The 18,610-nt window shown below is 39.8% G+C and overlaps 1 protein-coding gene across 37 annotated transcripts in view; it reads right to left on the bottom strand.

Moving 5' to 3' along the window:
* TCF4 (transcription factor 4) overlaps positions 1–18,610 on the bottom strand; it is a 361,111-nt gene that overhangs the window by 27,688 nt on the left and 314,813 nt on the right. For 30 of the 37 annotated variants that reach the window (XM_021093491.1, XM_021093499.1, XM_021093435.1 and 27 more), the window contains 5 exons: positions 18,133–18,265; positions 9,588–9,655; positions 7,821–7,899; positions 4,727–4,803; positions 1,600–1,803 (listed from right to left, as the gene is read on the bottom strand). In XM_021093491.1, the coding sequence (XP_020949150.1) occupies positions 1,600–1,803; positions 4,727–4,803; positions 7,821–7,899; positions 9,588–9,655; positions 18,133–18,265 (561 nt within the window). The remainder of the gene's footprint in view (positions 1–1,599; positions 1,804–4,726; positions 4,804–7,820; positions 7,900–9,587; positions 9,656–18,132; positions 18,266–18,610) is intronic. The other 7 variants (XM_021093587.1, XM_021093481.1, XM_021093460.1 and 4 more) reach the window with 1 other exon arrangement.

Below are 18,610 nucleotides of genomic sequence, written 5' to 3' on the forward strand. Positions count from 1 at the left end.
TTGCCAATAAGACGGGAATTTTGCAAAGAGCAGAATTATATAGAATCACCAATGATATTAAATTCTCCACCCATTTGGTCACCTCATTAATTTTCATCACTTAACATTTTGTTAGGGAGATTTGCTGAATCTTTGTAATCATCCAAAAAAAGAGGCACTACTGATTCCTTTTCAAAAATACTGGGCATACATCTAAGGATGACCTGACCCCCTTGCTGTACAGTGGGAAAATAATTAAAAAAAAATAAATAAAAATAAAAAAAATAAAAAACTGAAAAAAAACAAAAAACAAAAAAAAAAACAAAAATACTGGGCAAAAACCTCTGAAATTTCAACTGTAATATGGGCAAATCTGCTTAAATATTATTCAAATAAATACTTATTCATAAACAGGCAGCAGCACAACTATGATATACTGAAATTACACTGTCCCACATCATTTATTTAGAGAGACACATCATATATTTCTACCTCCCGTATTCAGAATCAGATTTGGCTTCTTTAAAAATAGTAATAATAAAAAAAATCCAACCTATGCACATGTAAAATGCTAGCAATAAAACACGAACATAAGTTGGGTCCTTTAGCTCAAGTCACCAAGATGAAGAATTTAACACACCAACAATCTCTTAGGTTTATACGTAAGTGAAATAAAAACATGTGTCCAGGAGTTCCCGTTGTGGCGCAGTGGTTAACGAATCCGACTAGGAACCATGAGGTTGCAGGTTCGATCCCTGCCCTTGCTCAGTGGGTTAACGATCCGGCGTTGCTGTGAGCTGTGGCGTAGGTTGCAGACGCGGCTCGGATCCCGCGTTGCCGTGGCTCTGACATGAGCTGTGGTGTAGGCTGCAGACGCAGCTTGGATCCCGTGTTGCTGTGGCTCTGGCATAGGCCGGTGGCTACAGCTCCCATTCGACCCCTAGCCTGGGAACCTCCATATGCCACGGGAGTGGCCCAAGAAATAGCAAAAAGACAAAAAAAAAGACACACACACAAAAAAAAATGTGTCCACACAAAAACTAGCATATGCATGTTCACAGTACCATTATTTATAAAAGCCAAAGCCTGGAAATAACCCACACATCCATCACCTGTTGAAGGGATACAATCAATATATATCTGTACAATGAAATCTTTTTTGGCTGTAAGAATGAATGATGCTCTGATACATGAGAAAACATAAACCTTGCAAACATTATGCTAAGTGAAAGAAGCCAGTCAGAAAAGACAGTCATACCGCCATAATAGTATGATTCCATTTGTAGGAAATACCTAGAATAGGCAAATCTATAGGGACAGAAAGGAGATCGGTAGCTGCCTGGGAGGGGAGGGTGGAGAGGGACTGCTAAGGACTGTGGGGATTTCTTTTCTTTTTGTGGGGGGCAAAAATGCTCTAAACATTGACTGTGGTGATGATGGCATATAACTCGGTGGATGCACAAGGAACAGTAAATTGTAAAAGTGAAATGGGTGAATTGTAGGTTAAAACATTGTATCTCAATAGAGTTGTTTCAATGAGAAAAAACTGCGGCAGGAGTAGTTGCACTTCAAATTCAAATTCTATAATAATAACTAGCACGCCCAAACTTCATCGCTTACCATGAGTGAATGTCTGTTGGCGGAAAGAAGACCGGTTCCATACCCTGAGGCCAGACCACCCATTGCTCCATTATGAGAAGGTCCAATGATCCCGTGCATGTCCCCGTGACCACCAGGCATGGCGGTAGATGGGCCCACTGCATGATTTCGGAGAACGTGAATAGCATCGTCCAGTCTTTCTAAACGATCTTCGATTCGGCTTTGCTGTTGGTTAGGAAACAATGCGAAAATCTGATTTAGTTTGAAATATGTGCATGGGTTACATCAGTAAAACCTGAGTTGATACAAACCATGCTTTGGGTTTCTGAATGTATGTTTCTGATAGTTTATTTTCTTAAAAATGATAATAAAAATAAATTGTGACCTTCCTTAAAAATTGGAGAAAACTGCTAATTATAGTGTGATTTTTGGTGAACAAGTACATAGAGTAATTCTTCCAGGACAATTTTAAGTACATTTGCTATACATGTACTTACATAAGACTATATTGCATTAGCTTGAAAGAGAATTTAGATATACTTCAGAAAAGATAAACTTTATTAGAGTTTAAGGAACATTCTAGCAGGCCTTGGTTAAAGATATCAAAAAATTAACAATGGAAAGATGCCCTATGTATAGGTGCCCAATTAAATTATCTTCTTGAAGGTGTTATTCCCTTGCTTTCCTTTGTGCCATAGGATACAGTTCTAAGCATGAAGTCTAGGACAGATGTAAAGGCATACAGATTATAATTTTTTACTGAGTACTAACAATTTTTACTTGTGTTTCTTGCTTTCTGTTACCACCAGCTTGTGAGTGTGTGTGTGTAGAGGGGAGTAGGACCTCAAAACGGTTATAGAAAAAAAATGCAAAAATTCTGTCCACCAGAGAGGTATGAGATCACAAGACAGAAGAATCATAAAGACTGTTCACTGGTGGCTTTGAACTGACATCAAAGCCCTTACTATAGTATAGAATTCAGTCTTTTATACAATGAAAAACCAACTGATCTTTTTTTTTTTTTTGTCCTAGCCATGAGGACCCTAGTTTTCCAAAGCCAGATAAAACCTCCATGATGGTTTTTGGTAAAGGAAATGGACATGAAGACATGAATTCATTTTTTTCAGTGTAATCAATAATGGCATCAAATAAATATTTCCAGTGTGCACTTTAAAATATAGCATCTCACCGGATCCTCATTCTACATATGTAAGCAAGTAAGGAGGACATATTATCCCTTCCATAGAGATAGGCAAATGCAGCTCAAAGAAATTAAGTGCATCAATTACTCAGTGTCACACTACCAGGAAGTGGTAAAGGCAGGGCTACAATCTAAGTCTTCGAACTTCAAATCTAGGGCCTCTTTGTACTAGATATGCTACAGTCCACTCTGACTTCCAATGGGCTGTGCAAACAGATGTACCAGCTCTCTTGCATGAGAAAAACAATTTCTAATTATTCTCTACTGACAGAAAGAATGTGTGTCTAATACAGTTAGTCTATGGTTCAGAGCATTCTGCTTCGGTGGGCTTTGAGGTTAAGGGGCTTCTCTTCAAATTCCAGCTCTGTTGCTTCCATGACCTTGGAAAAGTTACTCAACTTCTTTGAGTCTATGCATCTTCATTTATAAAAATGGGAATGATAATATATACTTCCAAGTGTGTGAGTAAGCATGAAAAGAAATAATACATGTGCCTCTCCTCCTTTCTGGCTCTCAGCTTCCTGGTGGAGAGCAGTTTCTGCTTGGGAATCCCCTCTGGAGTGTTGAGAATTCAAAGAGAATTGAAGCTGGAGTTCCCATCGTGGCTCAGTGGTTAACGAATCCGACTAAGAACGATGAGGTTGCAGGTTCCATCCCTGGCCTTGCTCAGTGGGTTAAGGATCCAGTGTTGCCGTGAGTTGTGGTGTCGGTTGCAGATGTAGCTCAGATCTCACGTTGCTGTGGCTCTGGCATAGGCCAGTGGCTATAGCTCCGATTCGACCCCAGCCTGGGAACCTCCATATGCTGAGGGAGTGGCCCTAGAAATGGCAAAAAGCCAGAAAAAAAAAAAAAGAGAGAGAGAGAGAGAATTGAAGCTGGAGCTGACATCTATGAACCTAGTCTTTACAGTTCCATAGCTGGAAAAACCCCAATTTGGAATGATGGGTCCCAAAGAATCAGTGATAAAGAGAAACACAGAAAAGAACAATGACTTATTTGGATGTGGGCTGTCGATTCATGGAGCCAGGTAGATACTGCTCACACTGTCTCACTCTTTGGTCACCTTACTGGCTGAAATGTGGAGGTGGATAGTTCATCCACTACAGCAAGCAAGAGCACAACGCAGGGGGAACCCACCTTTGAAGATTTTCCCTTATTTAAATCATAAGCCAAAAGGGAAAAAGGATACCCTGAAGGGCCAACAGGACAACATGAACTTAGACAGATAGATAGATCTCTGCCTTCTTCCACGTTCCATCTCAAAATACGGGGAACACAAGGAAAACTCACCCCTGAAAGACAGCTCCTTGCTTCCAACCCTCCCCATGTGGTCCACATTCAGACCAGACAGTGCACAGAACAGTGCTGTTTCCTACAGGTTTCCAGCCCCTTCTACCTTGAGTTGCATGTGAGATACTGAATCATCATGTGAGTATTTATGATATTAACTATAGCCAGGGAAATTTTCAGCTATTCCTACTAGAGAGACTTAATGAAATTACTAGATTTCTTGAGTATCAAAGTGAAACAGGAAAACAGGCAGTAGGCATCAGATTCAGAGGTCAAGAAGAAAACTCCTATAACCCGTTATTTTGGAAAGCAGAGAGAGAGACTTTCAGCATGTTCCAGCTCCACAGCATAGGAACTCCAGTGCTGTCATTAATGAGTTGTCTAATCACTGATGCCACCTTTTTCCAACTATGGGGGGAGGGCCTGATCCTTCCAAGATTTTTAATCTCTGATCTGGTTTTATACATTTGAGATAATTGTAGCACTATCTGGTTTACAATCCAGGAATAAACATAGTCTAATAACTCTGGCACTAACCAAACCCCTGGGTTTGCATCAACTCAAAGTTCCTACCAGTGAAACTAAGAATCTTGACAAGTAAGCTCGAGAAACATGGACTGAGAATGGCCAGCCTGAAAATGAGCAGGTGAGACTTACCAAAGAGTGTAAGGGTCCTTCATAATTAGGAGATGATGAGGCCTGTCCTCCATTTCTAGACCAAACGGCTGTGCCTGCTGGGGTGAAAATGGGAATGACAGTGAGGTTGTATCACCTTAAAAAATAATCTTAGTGACATTTTCATGTCATTATTTTAGAAACCAGCAATGCTGATTTTCATTTGAACAATAAGGTAAATGCACGTAAACGCCCCATGCAGGAATTAGGGGGGTGAGGCGAGGAATACATTACTTATTTATTCATTTTATACAGTTTTATTGAAGTATAATTGATTTACAATGTTGAGATAATTTCTGCTGTATAAGAAAGTGACCCAGTTATACACAGACACTCATCTATTCTTTTTTAGATTGCTTCCCCATATAGATTATAGAATATTGGCTAGAGTTCCCTGTGTATCCAGCAAGAAAAACATTTTAAATGTAAAATATGTAGACGTTATACAGACTCAGAATTCTTTCAAGGCTTCCTCTTAAAAGGGAACATTTTATTGATTCTGGATTTTACCTAGAGAATGTCCCTTTGACAGAAAACTATCACTACACGGTCTAGGTACTTTAAGAGTGCAAAGCGGGGCTTTTATGACACCTTCGGGCAAAGCTGGTTTATCAAACCAAAATTCTCTCACCAATGCAAAACAGCTTTGTTACTTTTTTTAAAAAATGATCTGTAAGAAAGGATAAGTCTTCAGAAACTTTTCAAGGAAGTAAGATTAACTGGCAGTGATCCACTAAGCCAGAAATTTCAACATTCAAAATAACACTAAGTAGGGCCTTCCAAAGAAAAAATATTTTTATTGATTCACTAAACATCAAGGTAAAGATTCCTGCTATAATAACATGTCTTACCTACCACTTTTAAAATAATAATCACTTTTAAATTGAAAAGAATACACACTCAAGTAGAAAACTTGGAAAATAAGTAATTCAAGAAAAATCTCACTGAAGTCTCATGCCCCAACCCTGTTAGCACTTTAAAAATCCATCCTTCTTGTCATTCCTGGGTGTGCACTCGTGTGTATTTTTATGCTAAACAAAAATAGAATACTTTGTTCAATGACTTCTAGTGACAGAATCTGGACAGAGCCACGGGTGTGAAAGCATCGATCTTCTTCATGAAGTTCTTTCTTGCTAAACTGTGGCCTTCCAAGATGGATTAACAGGACCCCTAAAGTGGCCGTGTTTTGTATTCTACCTTCAGGCTGGGGTACCTGTGGCATTTCCTGGGATGTTCTGTACATAGTAACTTTCCCCTCCCCTCCCTCAGCCAGAAGTGGAGAGGCAGAGTGGTGAGACTCGGCTTCTCACCTGAGCTCTGACCTGAAAATGATCATAGGTGCGCTACTGATGGAACCACACAAAGTCCCACACCCTTTCTGGGCCTTCATATGTTCAGCTGTACATCAGAGCACTAGACTCCAATAGCTCTTCTCAAACTAGACTCCAGAATACAGAGGAAGCGAGAGCTGCTTTGTTTGAAATGGGGACTTGGGAGGTCTCCCTGCTCAGATGCCCTCACCTCTGGCCTCACTGGGGTACATCCCCTCCTTCCTGGCTCTGCACATGGACACCTGAGATCATTTCCCAGGGCCTAACAATACAGACTGTGCACAGCACAGTGCACAGCAATTCTGAACTTTCCTTTTCTGTTGTGGGGCATGTTTCGTTGCCGTTCCTGTCTCCTCTTAATAGCATCTCTGGCTCTTCTCAGTTTCAACTTGGTCTCTCTGGATACAGGGACTGAAAGGAAAGTTCCAGCTCGTTCCTTCCCTATTCTGTGAAACTCCCCCTCATGTCAATAGAGGCTTGGAAATGGCAGACATGAAATCTCACCTAAGCCATGGCCATCACCTCTGAAAGCTTTGTGGCCGTCCGAAACTTTCCATTCTTTACCAGGGAACCCACTTTATAATGGAGCTGTGAGAGTACCCCATGCAGGGAATAACAGAGACATCAAGGAGACAACGTTTAGGCAAGTGACTCCAGTATAAATTACAGTAAGGTCAGGTTTCAATCAGGTACAGATGTGACTTAGGCTTTTTCTAAGAAGCCACCTGTCCTTTTCCCGAAGAACATCTACCAGACAGGACTTTCTGGAAGCATTTATGACTGGAAGGGTTAAATAGAGCTCTGAAAAGTACAATGCTTTACTCATTGTAAGAGAACAACTTATAATTTTATTATTTGAAGCCATGGGTCATGTTAATTTGTTCTGTTTCAAAGGCAAACATCCTTTTTCACTCCACACAGTTATGTCACAATTTATATACACAATTATGGTTTTCTTCAAACACTCCATGGACTTTAAAGAGGGAATTTGAAAGGTCTAAAATTTCTGTAGGAATTGATCCTTTTGAACAGTTTATATTTGATGACTACCTAATCTATATTCCTATTCATGATCATATAACTGGCTTTTCTCCTAGAGATGGTTTATTGGAGTATTTTATTGAGTATTTTCTTTCTTTTATTTATTTATTTTTTTTGCTTTTTAGGGCTGCACCGACTGCATATGGAAGTTCCCAGGCAAGGGGTCGAATCGGAGCTACAGCTGCCAGCCTACACCATGGCCACAGCAACTAGGGATCCAAGCCGCGTCTGTGACCTACACCACAGGTCGTGGCAATGCTGGATCCTTAACTCACTGAGCAAGGCCAGGGATGGAACCCTCGACCTCATGGATACTAGCTAAGTTTGTTAACTGCTGAGCCACAATGGGAGTTTTCTACAGAGCTAAGAAAAGTTTTAGAAGTAAGTTTCCCACATGCCTATGTATTCTCAAAACACCTTTTTTGTGTTGTTGTTTAAATGGTTTTATTTTCAGATGGCATTTTAAAATTCATTTTTAAATTTCAGATGGCATTTTTAAATTCTAAAAACACCTAATTTTTTGGTTTAAATGGTTTTACTTTGAGATGGTGGCCTGTCTCTCCCACCCTTTCTTATTTGTCTTTTCAGATATGTTATGTTTTGAGCCTTTGGAGGGAGTGAGTTTCCATTTGGTAGAGCAGGAAGTATATGGGGAAAATCTTTCTGTAAACTGACAGTGATGCAGTGGATTTGTGGTACAGTACCTGAGAGAGAAGGAGGGGAGCCAACAGGAGTTGAAGGGTTTGATGAAAAGCTGTTGTTAGTGTGATCTGGAGAATAGATCTTAAAACAGTGGGGAGAGAAAAAAAAAAACAAACAAGCCTTCATTCATTGGAAAGAAATATTCAATAAGTTTAAATGACATAGTGTCAATGCAATTCATTTACAAATTCCAAGTCACAAAACACATTCAACAATCAACTACAGTACTGATATTCTAAAATGAAAACCTGAATTGATTTTTCAGAAGAGAGCTACTGAGGTTGTATAGTGGGAAAAGGACTGGATTGGGGTCAGTAGACTTTAGTTGGGTTTTTTTTGGCCACACCCACGGCATGCCCAGGCTAGTGATGGAGCCCAAGCCACAGCAGTGACAATGCTGGATCCTAAACTGCTAGGCCAGCAGGGAACTCCAGGAGACTTTAGTTCTAATCCTTTTCCTCTTGTTCCCCCCCATGGCTGTGTGGCCATTAAACCACACAGATACTCCAAACCTCCCATTCTTCCTTTACAAAACAAGAGGTCAGACAACATGATCTGTGAGAATTCTGTCCAACTCCTTCTTCACTATGATTAAGGCATTTGATTCCAAGGCATATGAGTGCCCAGATTAGAGAAAAAACTTTTCCTTAGGCCACAATGCTGATATAAATCAAACTCATCTTCAGCCCCCAATGGTAAGGAAAAGCCAACTGAAGAGACAAAATGCTACAGCAACAAATCTTTACATTTGAAAAGGATCATGTTTAGCTTTGAAGACAATACCTGAAAGGGTGGCATTTGTCACTAGTGAACATGCAAGGAATGCTAGATTCTAGCCTACAGGTAGTGGGCAGGCAAAGCAGAAAAGCTTAATGGCAATTATGTGACAGTTTCTCATGGACTTCAGTTATGGTCATTTATTTTTATTTTTATTCATTTATTTATTTTGTCTTTTTATGGCCACAACCACAGCATATGGATGTTCCCAGGCTATGGGTCGAATCGGAGCTGTAGCTGCTGGCCTACACCACAGACACAGCAACTCCAGATCTGAGCCGCATCTGCGACCTATACCACAGCTCACAGCAACGTGGGACCCTTAACCCACTGAGCAAGGCCAGGGATCAAACCCTCATCATCATGGATACTAGTTGGGTTTGTCAGCTGCTGAGCCACAAGGGGAACTCCTTGTTTCTTTTTAAAATGCCTTTTTCAAAGTGTTTTAGAACTGCCCCTTGCAAAGTCAGTCTTAGCTGGTCAGTCAATGAGCACACAAATGACTTTAGAGGAAAATAAGACATCAAGATAGAAAATCTAAACTCTTTTGTTTGTTTTTCTTTTTAGGGTCGCATTTGCAGCATATGGATGTTCCTGGGCTAGGGGTCGAATTGGAGCTGCAGCTGCAGGCCTATGCCACACAACCAAAGCAAGGCCAGGGATCAACCCTCATATTCATGGATACTAGTTGAGTCCTTAACCTGCTGAACTACAATGGGAATTCCCCAGAAAAGTTTTACTCTTGAAGGCTTGAAGAATATCCACCAATCCATGACTGACTGCCGTTTAGCAGAGGAGGCAAGGTGGAGGGGACCAGCAATCTTTAGAACACTCTCTTTGCATGTTCCAACGACCATTATGCATGGAAGCTAGCCTTTCCAAAAATCAAAGCTATCTGCCATTCATTTTCTAAAATTCTAAATGTCTACTTCGGATTAAAGTTCACCCTTCTGCAATGGTGCATGTGAAGTCCAAAGTCAATATTTCCTCACCGAAGCAAGTGCTTTCCCCAGAGCGTCTCCAGTCTGGGAGCTGCCTGCTGCCCCGCTTCCTCTATTTGCTGCAAAAACAAAAGGCAGAATATGAAAAACCAGGCAGTGAGACATGGAACAATTTTCTATTCCTGGTCCATTTACTCACAATTTAATTGCATTTTTAATGCTAATTACAACACATTAATCTTTAATTAGCATTAATTTGTTTGCTGAGGTAGATGTCAAATATATTCATGTTACATTTTTTACAGATAAAATATAAACCTGACACCTTGGTTTAAAGAGAAAGTGTCGCAGTTGCTACTACTTTTGTCCTTGTTGTTTATGAGTGGTTAGTGGCCAATGGTCACAGGTGAGCATGGGATGTTCACTACTGAAGAGTATGCAGTACTTTCAGGTCTCTGAAGTCCCCAAAGTTTGCCTTTTCTTTATATTCTATATAGGAAATTGAATTATCTTCAAGAATGATTTACATCTGCTTTCAAAAAAAAATTTTTTTTTTTTTGCTATATAGCAAAAAGAGATATTCCTCTCAGAGTTTCACACTAAACAAAACAAAGCAAAAAAAAAAAAAAATCTGTAACAGGCCTGGCTTTCTGGGAGGGAAAATATTTTTAAGAAACATATACTCTCCACATATTTTAAGTGTGTGTCCACACTGAAAGAAACTGAAGAACTGTTATGCTACTAAAAGTCAATACTGCCTCAAATTCTGGAGATAAAACAAGTCTCTATAATGATGAAGCAATCTCTATTATCTTAAGTACTTGTGTTTTTACCTACAAAAGAGATGAACAAAGAGTACAGTTGGCCCTCTGCATCCATAGGTTCTGCATCCAAGCATTCAATCAATATCAGATCAATCGTCTTTGGGAAAAAAATTTCATAAAATTCCAAAAAGTAAAACTTGAATTTGCCATACGCAGTGGCTATGCACATAGCATTTGCACTGTATTAGGTATTATAAATAATCTAAAGATGATTCAAGGTTTATTAGAGGATGTGAGAGGGTTATATGCAAATACTGCACCATTTTCTGTAAGGCATTTGAGCATCCTTGGATTTTGGTATCTGGGGGTGGGGTGAGGGCTGGAACAAATCCCCTGGAAGGATAGAGAGCCATGACTGTTCTGTTAATAAAAGGATGTAGATTCTGGTACATAATTCAAAGCCAGCTCCAGTTAACAAGTAACTTTGGAAGGTAATGTGCCTTTATAAAACGGTACAGTCAGTGGAGCTCTTTTATGACATATATGAAGGCCTCAACATAAGCAAATAGACATAATATTTAAACAAAACCTATTAAATTCCAGGGGAAGATGTTTCTCACTATTTTAGAGTGAAATAAGAAAAGGAAATCTTAAATCAACTAATCAATCCAAGCAAAACTTCATCACACATCTAAAATGTTTTCAAAATTCCCATCCCTATCCTTAACTCAAGCAAGCAAACTTTCTGGCAAATGTGTCATCTTGGGTTTCCACATCTGTAGAATAGACTTGTGGGATCAGATCTCAAGTGGTCAAATTATCTTTGTCTCCAGGTTATGATTTCATTCTCCTGGCCTCTGCTCAGCACAGTTAAATTATGCTTATTATTTTTATATATTTACATGTTGGGTGTGAGAGTTTGATAATCTTTCAATGTGTGCTTTATTTGGCTAACAAAACTCACACCCATATTCATTTGCTAATTACTAAAACTGAAAGAAAACTGGTATGTGATAAAAAGAACACAATCGCCTTCTGAAAAAACAAGCCTATTCTTTTTCATATCGCAAATTCACAATATTAAAAATATATCAGTTCTTAGTACTAAGGATTTCATGTGTAAGAAAGTTCTTTGAAATGAAAGTTTGACATCAGATAACTGAGCTACTGGAAGGTACTCACAGATACTGAGAGTATTAAAAATACTTAATATATGAGATAACCGAAATTATATCTGGTGTGAAAATAAAAGCTTCTGTATTAAGGAATTCTTTAAAAACTAAAGACAATTCTAAAAAGAATATAATAAAGATTTTGAAAACACATAGAGCATTAATATTTTTAATATACTATCATGGTCTTTAGAAGCAATTACATACATGTATATTTTTCACCCACAAGCAATATCATCATATATACTTTATAATTAAAATTATAGTTTCCAGTCAAAATAATTTGTGATTCTGCTTGACTATAAAAGAGATCTTCATGAAATGAAAGTTCGGAGCCACACTGGAAAAAAATTACATTATCTAACAAAGAAACTAAACCCAAATAGGATAAGATATTGCTATAATTATAGATAAAATTTGCTGCTGTAGTAGTTCTCAAAGGATTTATTCTTTGAACAGTTTTAAAATGAGAATAATAAGTGTGTTAAAAAGTATTTACATGAAACCAGAGAGAACTGAAAACCAATACAAATATCTTAAGGACGTTTAAAAAATAAATTACACGTGGCCCAAAAATCATACCTTATAAGAGATAAGATACAAGCCTTATCATCCTTTCTAACTACATCTAACTAAACTTTCTATTAGTGCCTGTTTTATAGATGGAGAGATCAGAACTCAGGAACTATAATAAAAGACAGAATTTAACTCCTTTCCTCCCGTTGTCCTGAAATTATCTCCGAAAACTCCAAAGGTTACTTACGGAAGCCACTGATAAGAAGAAACTATTTTTTAACATGAAGCCCTCTACCTTCCAACAGCTGGAGAACCAACCCACGGGCTTAAATTTCAAAGCAGTTTACTGGGACCAGTTTGCCCTTTCACTTGGAATTCCTTTGTTCTGTTCCAGGAAACGGTGGGGAAGACACATTTTCAAGAGTCCCTTATTAAGGTACATGGGTTATTCTCCCAAAGATTTCATTTTTTCAATTGTGCTCCTCAGAGGTTAACGGGCATGAATAATCAGAAAGTGAATATATTTTTAATTCTTAACTAGCAAAATTTCTTCTAGATTAAGTAATGGGTTGTATTTAGCCAACCCTACTTCTCATTAAACATGTGCTCATCAAATTCACTTTTCCACCTTGAATATAACAGGACATGATGACTCTTCCAGGCCTGAGATTTTGTCAACCGATATTATTAGAAATTACCAAAATGCCCACGTCACAGAAATAAAGAGAAAAACTGTTGCCCCTACTTGGTGACAACTGGACTGAGTTCTTACATTTACTGTGGCTCTTATCAATTTCTCTTGCTCAAGAGAGAAAAATAATCATGTCTCTGGGAGAGAGAGTGGTAACATAAATATGAATGGGAGATGAGTGGTTATTAAGAGGAACTGTAATTTTGTGGGAGGATTCGACACTGCCAGCTACCCAAGCATTGTTCAGATGGCTTCAACACAGGTGCTACTGCTGGTGAGAAGATGGAGCAGAAAGAAGGGCTGAGTACTTTCAGCTACATGTGGGACCACCCTCGGTCTCAATCTCAGCTGTAGGGAAATGGCAGTTCCCGCTAGAACACACCTGAGTTCAAGGAGGATGAGTGGTGCCTGATTTTCTGACAACCGAAAATCAGAATTTGGAAAATGTGTTATCCCATTATTGCACACTCATAACCCCAGCCTGGGCATGTCACCAAGACAAAAGGAGGAAGAAGTGCCACTCATAGTGTCTTTGTCTGAAAGAAGATGACTGCTTTCAACTTTAGGTTTTCCTGAACTGTGTCCCAAGTGACCTTCCTGTTGTGAAACTAGTAGAAGCAGCATAAGTGTCATGAGCGTCTCTACAAAGATAACAAAAGAAGGAGCATTTCTGGCACTCCCACTACCTACAAATTTAGAATAAAAACTCAAATATAGGCTACAACACACTCATTTGTAGCAGGAGGGATTCCTAGGAATTCAAGGGGGAAGTTGGGCCCTCCCAACCCTGTGCAGGGAATGGATGAGAAGACTTCAATCAAACCAGTTTATTGTTCTCCGTGGGTGGTCTTTGTAATTAAGATGCCCTGACACTGCTGGATAAAATTCCTATTACTCTTAGGCTCTGAGCCTGCGCATCACCCAACTGGGGTACGTGAAGCCTCAAGATTCTTGCAAAAGACAAAGCAAATCTTAATGTGACTTCTCTAATAATAAAATTACTGTGAAACCCAAGTCCTCAAGGGGAAATGGACATAATGTTTCTACTAGAGAAGCCACACACTAAAACGCATCATGTCATACAAACATGTCATGAGAAGTGAAAGTTGTAAACCAGATTAATTCATAAACCAGATAGATATTCCAGGGTAATCTTTAGCATATGTTGTATTAAATCAATCTTGGTAGTCTGTTCACACTGTTTGGTTTGAGGTTTAAAAACATGGCAAACACCATGCGTTTGCAAGCAGGCTGGTTAAAGACTAATAAAACAATAACAGTTATTATAACCACTATGCTAGCTGCACGCCCAATTCGCTCCCAGGAGAAGGGAGGGTGTGTAGCCTCAGACCACAAGCGGGTCACACCCTGGGAATGTATACAAATGGAGTCTCCCAGGGGGGTAGTGGCCTCTCTAGTCCTTGAGGAGCCTCAGGGGCTGTGTTATGGTAGGTGGGCCTCTCCATCCTCCTTTTGATCAGGAAGGGCTACTGGATATGGCAGGTGGGAAGAAAAAAGTAGACTACGTTATCTCCATGGACTATGTATTCGGCTATGGACCTCTAGACAATTCTACTCTCTAGAGCTAGTATCTAATAATTTATTACACTTCCAACTCTACATGCATTTCCTACTCTCACACACAGAGGCACTGGACCGCAGTGCTTCTAAAATACGCTCAGCAGCATTACACAGAAAAAGTCTAAGGAATCAAGTTGAAAGCTCTGTTGGCGGTAACTTTTAAAGCATCCCCTGACTGAGCTTCTATCCTTAACTGCCTGCCACATCCTTTGAACTACTAAGAATTCATGGTGTCCCGTGCATTATATTCATATAATTTCAGGGCGCTTAAGAGACCCTTTCAAGTCAGACATGTCAGAAATAATCTCCAGAGTTGGCTGGCAAGGCTTCAAAGAAAAGTAGTGGACTCGATGCCACCAGTGAAATATTTTACTGTAACACTCTTGCAAAAATCCATGGATGAATGTGTCATTAAAAAAAAAAAAAAATCCTGGGAGTTCCCTTCACGGCTCAGTGGTTAACGAATGCAACCAGTATCCAGGAGGATGCAGATTTGATCCCCAGCCTTGCTCAGTGGGTTAAGGATCTGGCATTGCCGTGAGCTGTGGTGTAGGCCTCAGACGCAGCCCAGATGCTGAGTTGCTGTGGCTGTGGTGTAGGCCAGGAGCTGTAGCTCCAGCTCCAATTTGACTCCTAGCCTGGGAACCTCCATATGCTGTGGGTGCGGCCCTAAAAAAGACAAAAGACAAAAATATAAAAATGCCATCATTAATATTATCTGAGTCAGTTTTGTCCATCCTAAGTGTTTCTAAAAAAAATGATACTGGGTATTGAAAGGGCAAATGAAAGAAAACAAGAAACAACGGCCAACCCTTTAAGTTAAACACAAGCCATCCCAAGGCTCACTGGACATCTTCTGTCTTTAAGATGCAGAGGGCAGAACCAGAGGTGAGGGAGCATATTTCCAGAGAGGTTACTGTCTGATGGTTCTTGACTGCTGATGTCATTCCACATGAGTTCTGTTGTTCTATGACTGGTTCAGGACAATCACTGACTGTCAAGATTACATAACAATATAACATGAAAACTGAGAGAAGGGGCAGTGATCTTCCTTGGAACTGAAAAAACATCTTCCTGAGACATCAATGCCATTTATGAAAAGATAGCACTGCCTTGCAACTTTTCACCAAGAGAACTTGAAAAAATGTGATGTCCATGTGTTAGTGCTTGAACCCCATTCTTATGGCATTAGTATTGCTTACAGTCATTTTCTACAGAATCATGTGTGTAATCTCAAACATGTGTCAGGCTATGTGTTCCCTATTTACCAATTATTTAATTAGCTCTGTTTATTCTTTGAGATACAGGCAATGTAATATTTCTTTATTTCCTGCATTTCAGAATGAGTGAGTATATGCCAAATATTTTCAAAAGTCTACAGATGTATCCTATTAATCCACACTGTTTGTAAGGGAAGTATCACTAACAAGAAAAGAAATCTTCTCTTCTTGCTATACAGACATACTGCCATCCATGGCTTGTACCACACTCTGAAACTCAAACCAAAGCCTAAGAGAATTAAAGGGCAAAGAAACAGGAGCCACTTGGACCCCATGTGATACTAAGGCTTATTATCATAGCTAAATTTTCCTCTGGATTTTAACTGAAGGATTTAGAGGGCCTATTATTTTAAAGATGAGCATGGTAGAATGTTCTCCCCTCAAGTAATCCTAAAGTAATAACTGTATGTATGCAAATTAATAAAGATCTGTCTCCTGCCCAAAGCTGAATTACCATGTCTACTTATTTCCCCAAAAGAGATTATAAAGCTTCCTCATATGCTGCTCGTAGATTCTGACAGGTACACCCATGATTATGGAATGATTTATGTAGTAAAGGTGTTTCTAAAAAGCTTTTTCTGTGTTTCAAAAACCTCACACATTTCCCTTTTAAAATTTTAGCTTCTTTATCATTATCTAGACTCTCCCTCCACTTAAACAGGGCCCTTCAGTCTGTATAACAAGTTAAAGTCCATCTTTAGTATGTAGTTGAGCCCATTAGTACATAGAAGTAACCTATTAAGGCTCTAGCCTGCCCAGACCATGAGAGAGAAGACGATCCTGTTTCATCTACTAAGCCCATGATGAGCCAACTTGCTTAAATAAAGCAAATTCCATCCCTGAGACTTGTGGCTCCAAGGACCACAGCTCACGAAGAATAATCACACCATATCACAGAATCTTTCTTCCCATGTCCCAGTGCTTCTCTCCCAGGAAGATGGTTCTGCAAATAAATCAACACAAGTTTTTTTGTTTTTTTTTCAAACAGTGCCTAAGTCCGCTTTCCTCATCTCAAGCTTTTGCTCTACCTTTCTACCGTCTTAAAAAAAGAAAATTACTCAAACCATAAGTAGACAGGAAATCTGCCCTGTAAGAGGATGAATGACCGGTCATCCTTCTTTATAACTAGACCTCATGACTGCAAAAAGGGGCTTTCCATTTGTCAAACCACACTGAAGTGAAATATGCTTTTCTCACTCTTTCAGTTCTGCACTTCTTTCTTCTTGTTTTTCGGATCTGCCAAAACTGCACTGATAGCTAACAAAACTTCCCCATACGACCTCTGTCCATAGCTCTCCAAGGTCAAACTGATGCAACACGTTTGTAGAGGCTTTGTTATGAAAAGTCACAAAAATGGAAACGCTTTCCTAAATTCGCTGCTTAGTGAGACATGATAGTGAAAGGCTTCTAGATGGCTCATCTCAAGTGTGAAGTATATTATTGAATAAGCAGGGAGTGTATTATTTAGGCAGAATTCTATTTACAACATTTCACAACACCTCTCTTCTCTTTCATCAAAAACTCTCCCCCACATAAGTGATTCACACCATTTGCCGAAGTTCCAGAGACTATCTAAAGAAAATGAAGAAACTGCAACGAGCTCAGGGGACTAAACAGCAGTCTTGCTCTGTCTAAACACATTCTTCTCTCTAAAATGTACAGCTCATGTTCTCATCAGTGAACCGCTGGAAGTGAGCAAGGTGTGGGTCTGAGTTTGAACTAGAGTCGGTGGTGGGCAGTGGTGTCTGAGGCTGGAACAAGACCCTGGAGCGTCAGGCTGTGGTGCTCCTCTGAATGACAGGGTTGTCCAAGGCAGTATCAGAAGACAGTGGCTGCCTCTCCCACAACCTGGACTCTTCCTCCAGGGGCAGCTAGAGACCCTGCCTAGCTCTTCCCTCAGGAGCAGAGGTTTGGTGGGGTAACCATCCATCCTAAGCAGCGGACCACAACGGACATCATGAAAATTGAGAAGACGGTGGCTCAGTTTATTCTGCTGGGGTCTTAACTCATTAGCAAATCTGCTGAGAAAAAGCAGCAAATCACTTCTGGTCCATGGATGCCCAAGCACCTCCTTTATGTCCCATCTGAAGGACTCCACAATGCCACAATCTCCAGAATGTGAAGCTTTCTCGTTATTAATAAATAACCATCTATGGCCATCACATGACAGGGATGTGTTATGTTTAAAAGCTTAGCACAGTGACTGGAATTTGAGAAGTGATCCAAAACTACTATTCAAGGCTGTTACATCTTCTACCTTACTCATCTTCAATGGCCCCTCTTATGAAAGTTCACTCTGTTAGCTGTTGGACAGTGTAACAAGCAAGGTAGCTGTGATCTATTTAAACCTTTATTCCTTCTAATCATTCACAACAGAGAAAGCAACCCGATTTCAGTTTCTTGCGACCACAAAAGTCATGACAGTTAAGACAATGACAATTTCTGTTTGGTTCATTTTTCCATTCCTTTGGTTATGTGAAAAAAATTCATTGCTTGATTTCTGTTCAATTATGAAGGAGTAAAAAAGAGGTCCTTGATTACTAAACCCTGACATGGGTCGTCCACAGCAGGTCTGGTATTTCCGTGACTCACCCATGATGCTGTCTGTCCCGTTGGCAGGAGGTGTACAGGAAGAGGTGCTGTAATGGTTGGTACCACTACGGTGGAACGTGGACATCGGAGGAAGACTGGAATTTATGTCTGCTGAGGAGTGTGATGGATAGCTCTGTAGCAAGAAGCAGAAAAGGAGGCCATAGTCAATCATAAAATATTTAGTGGGTTCGTCTTCTAATACTTCTTTCAGAACCCTTCCTTTTGCTGTGGGGACAGCCCTCAGAATTTCAAAATATCCAAAAATACATCTTAAAAAACAACATAAAAAACCACTGCTACCACTCTTTTTCTGTATGGTCTATTGATCAAGAAAGAAGGATTCCATAATGTAATGAATAAGACACCACCACGACCCACAGAGTGTCTATCACACTTCATGCTACCCTTCTGGACACTAACTGGCAAAGAATAACCAGTCTTAAATATTCCTCCTGTCCAACTGGATCTCTCTGAACTC

The sequence above is a fragment of the Sus scrofa genome, chromosome 1 (genome assembly GCF_000003025.6).
Source record: "Sus scrofa isolate TJ Tabasco breed Duroc chromosome 1, Sscrofa11.1, whole genome shotgun sequence".
Lineage (NCBI taxonomy): Eukaryota > Metazoa > Chordata > Mammalia > Artiodactyla > Suidae > Sus > Sus scrofa.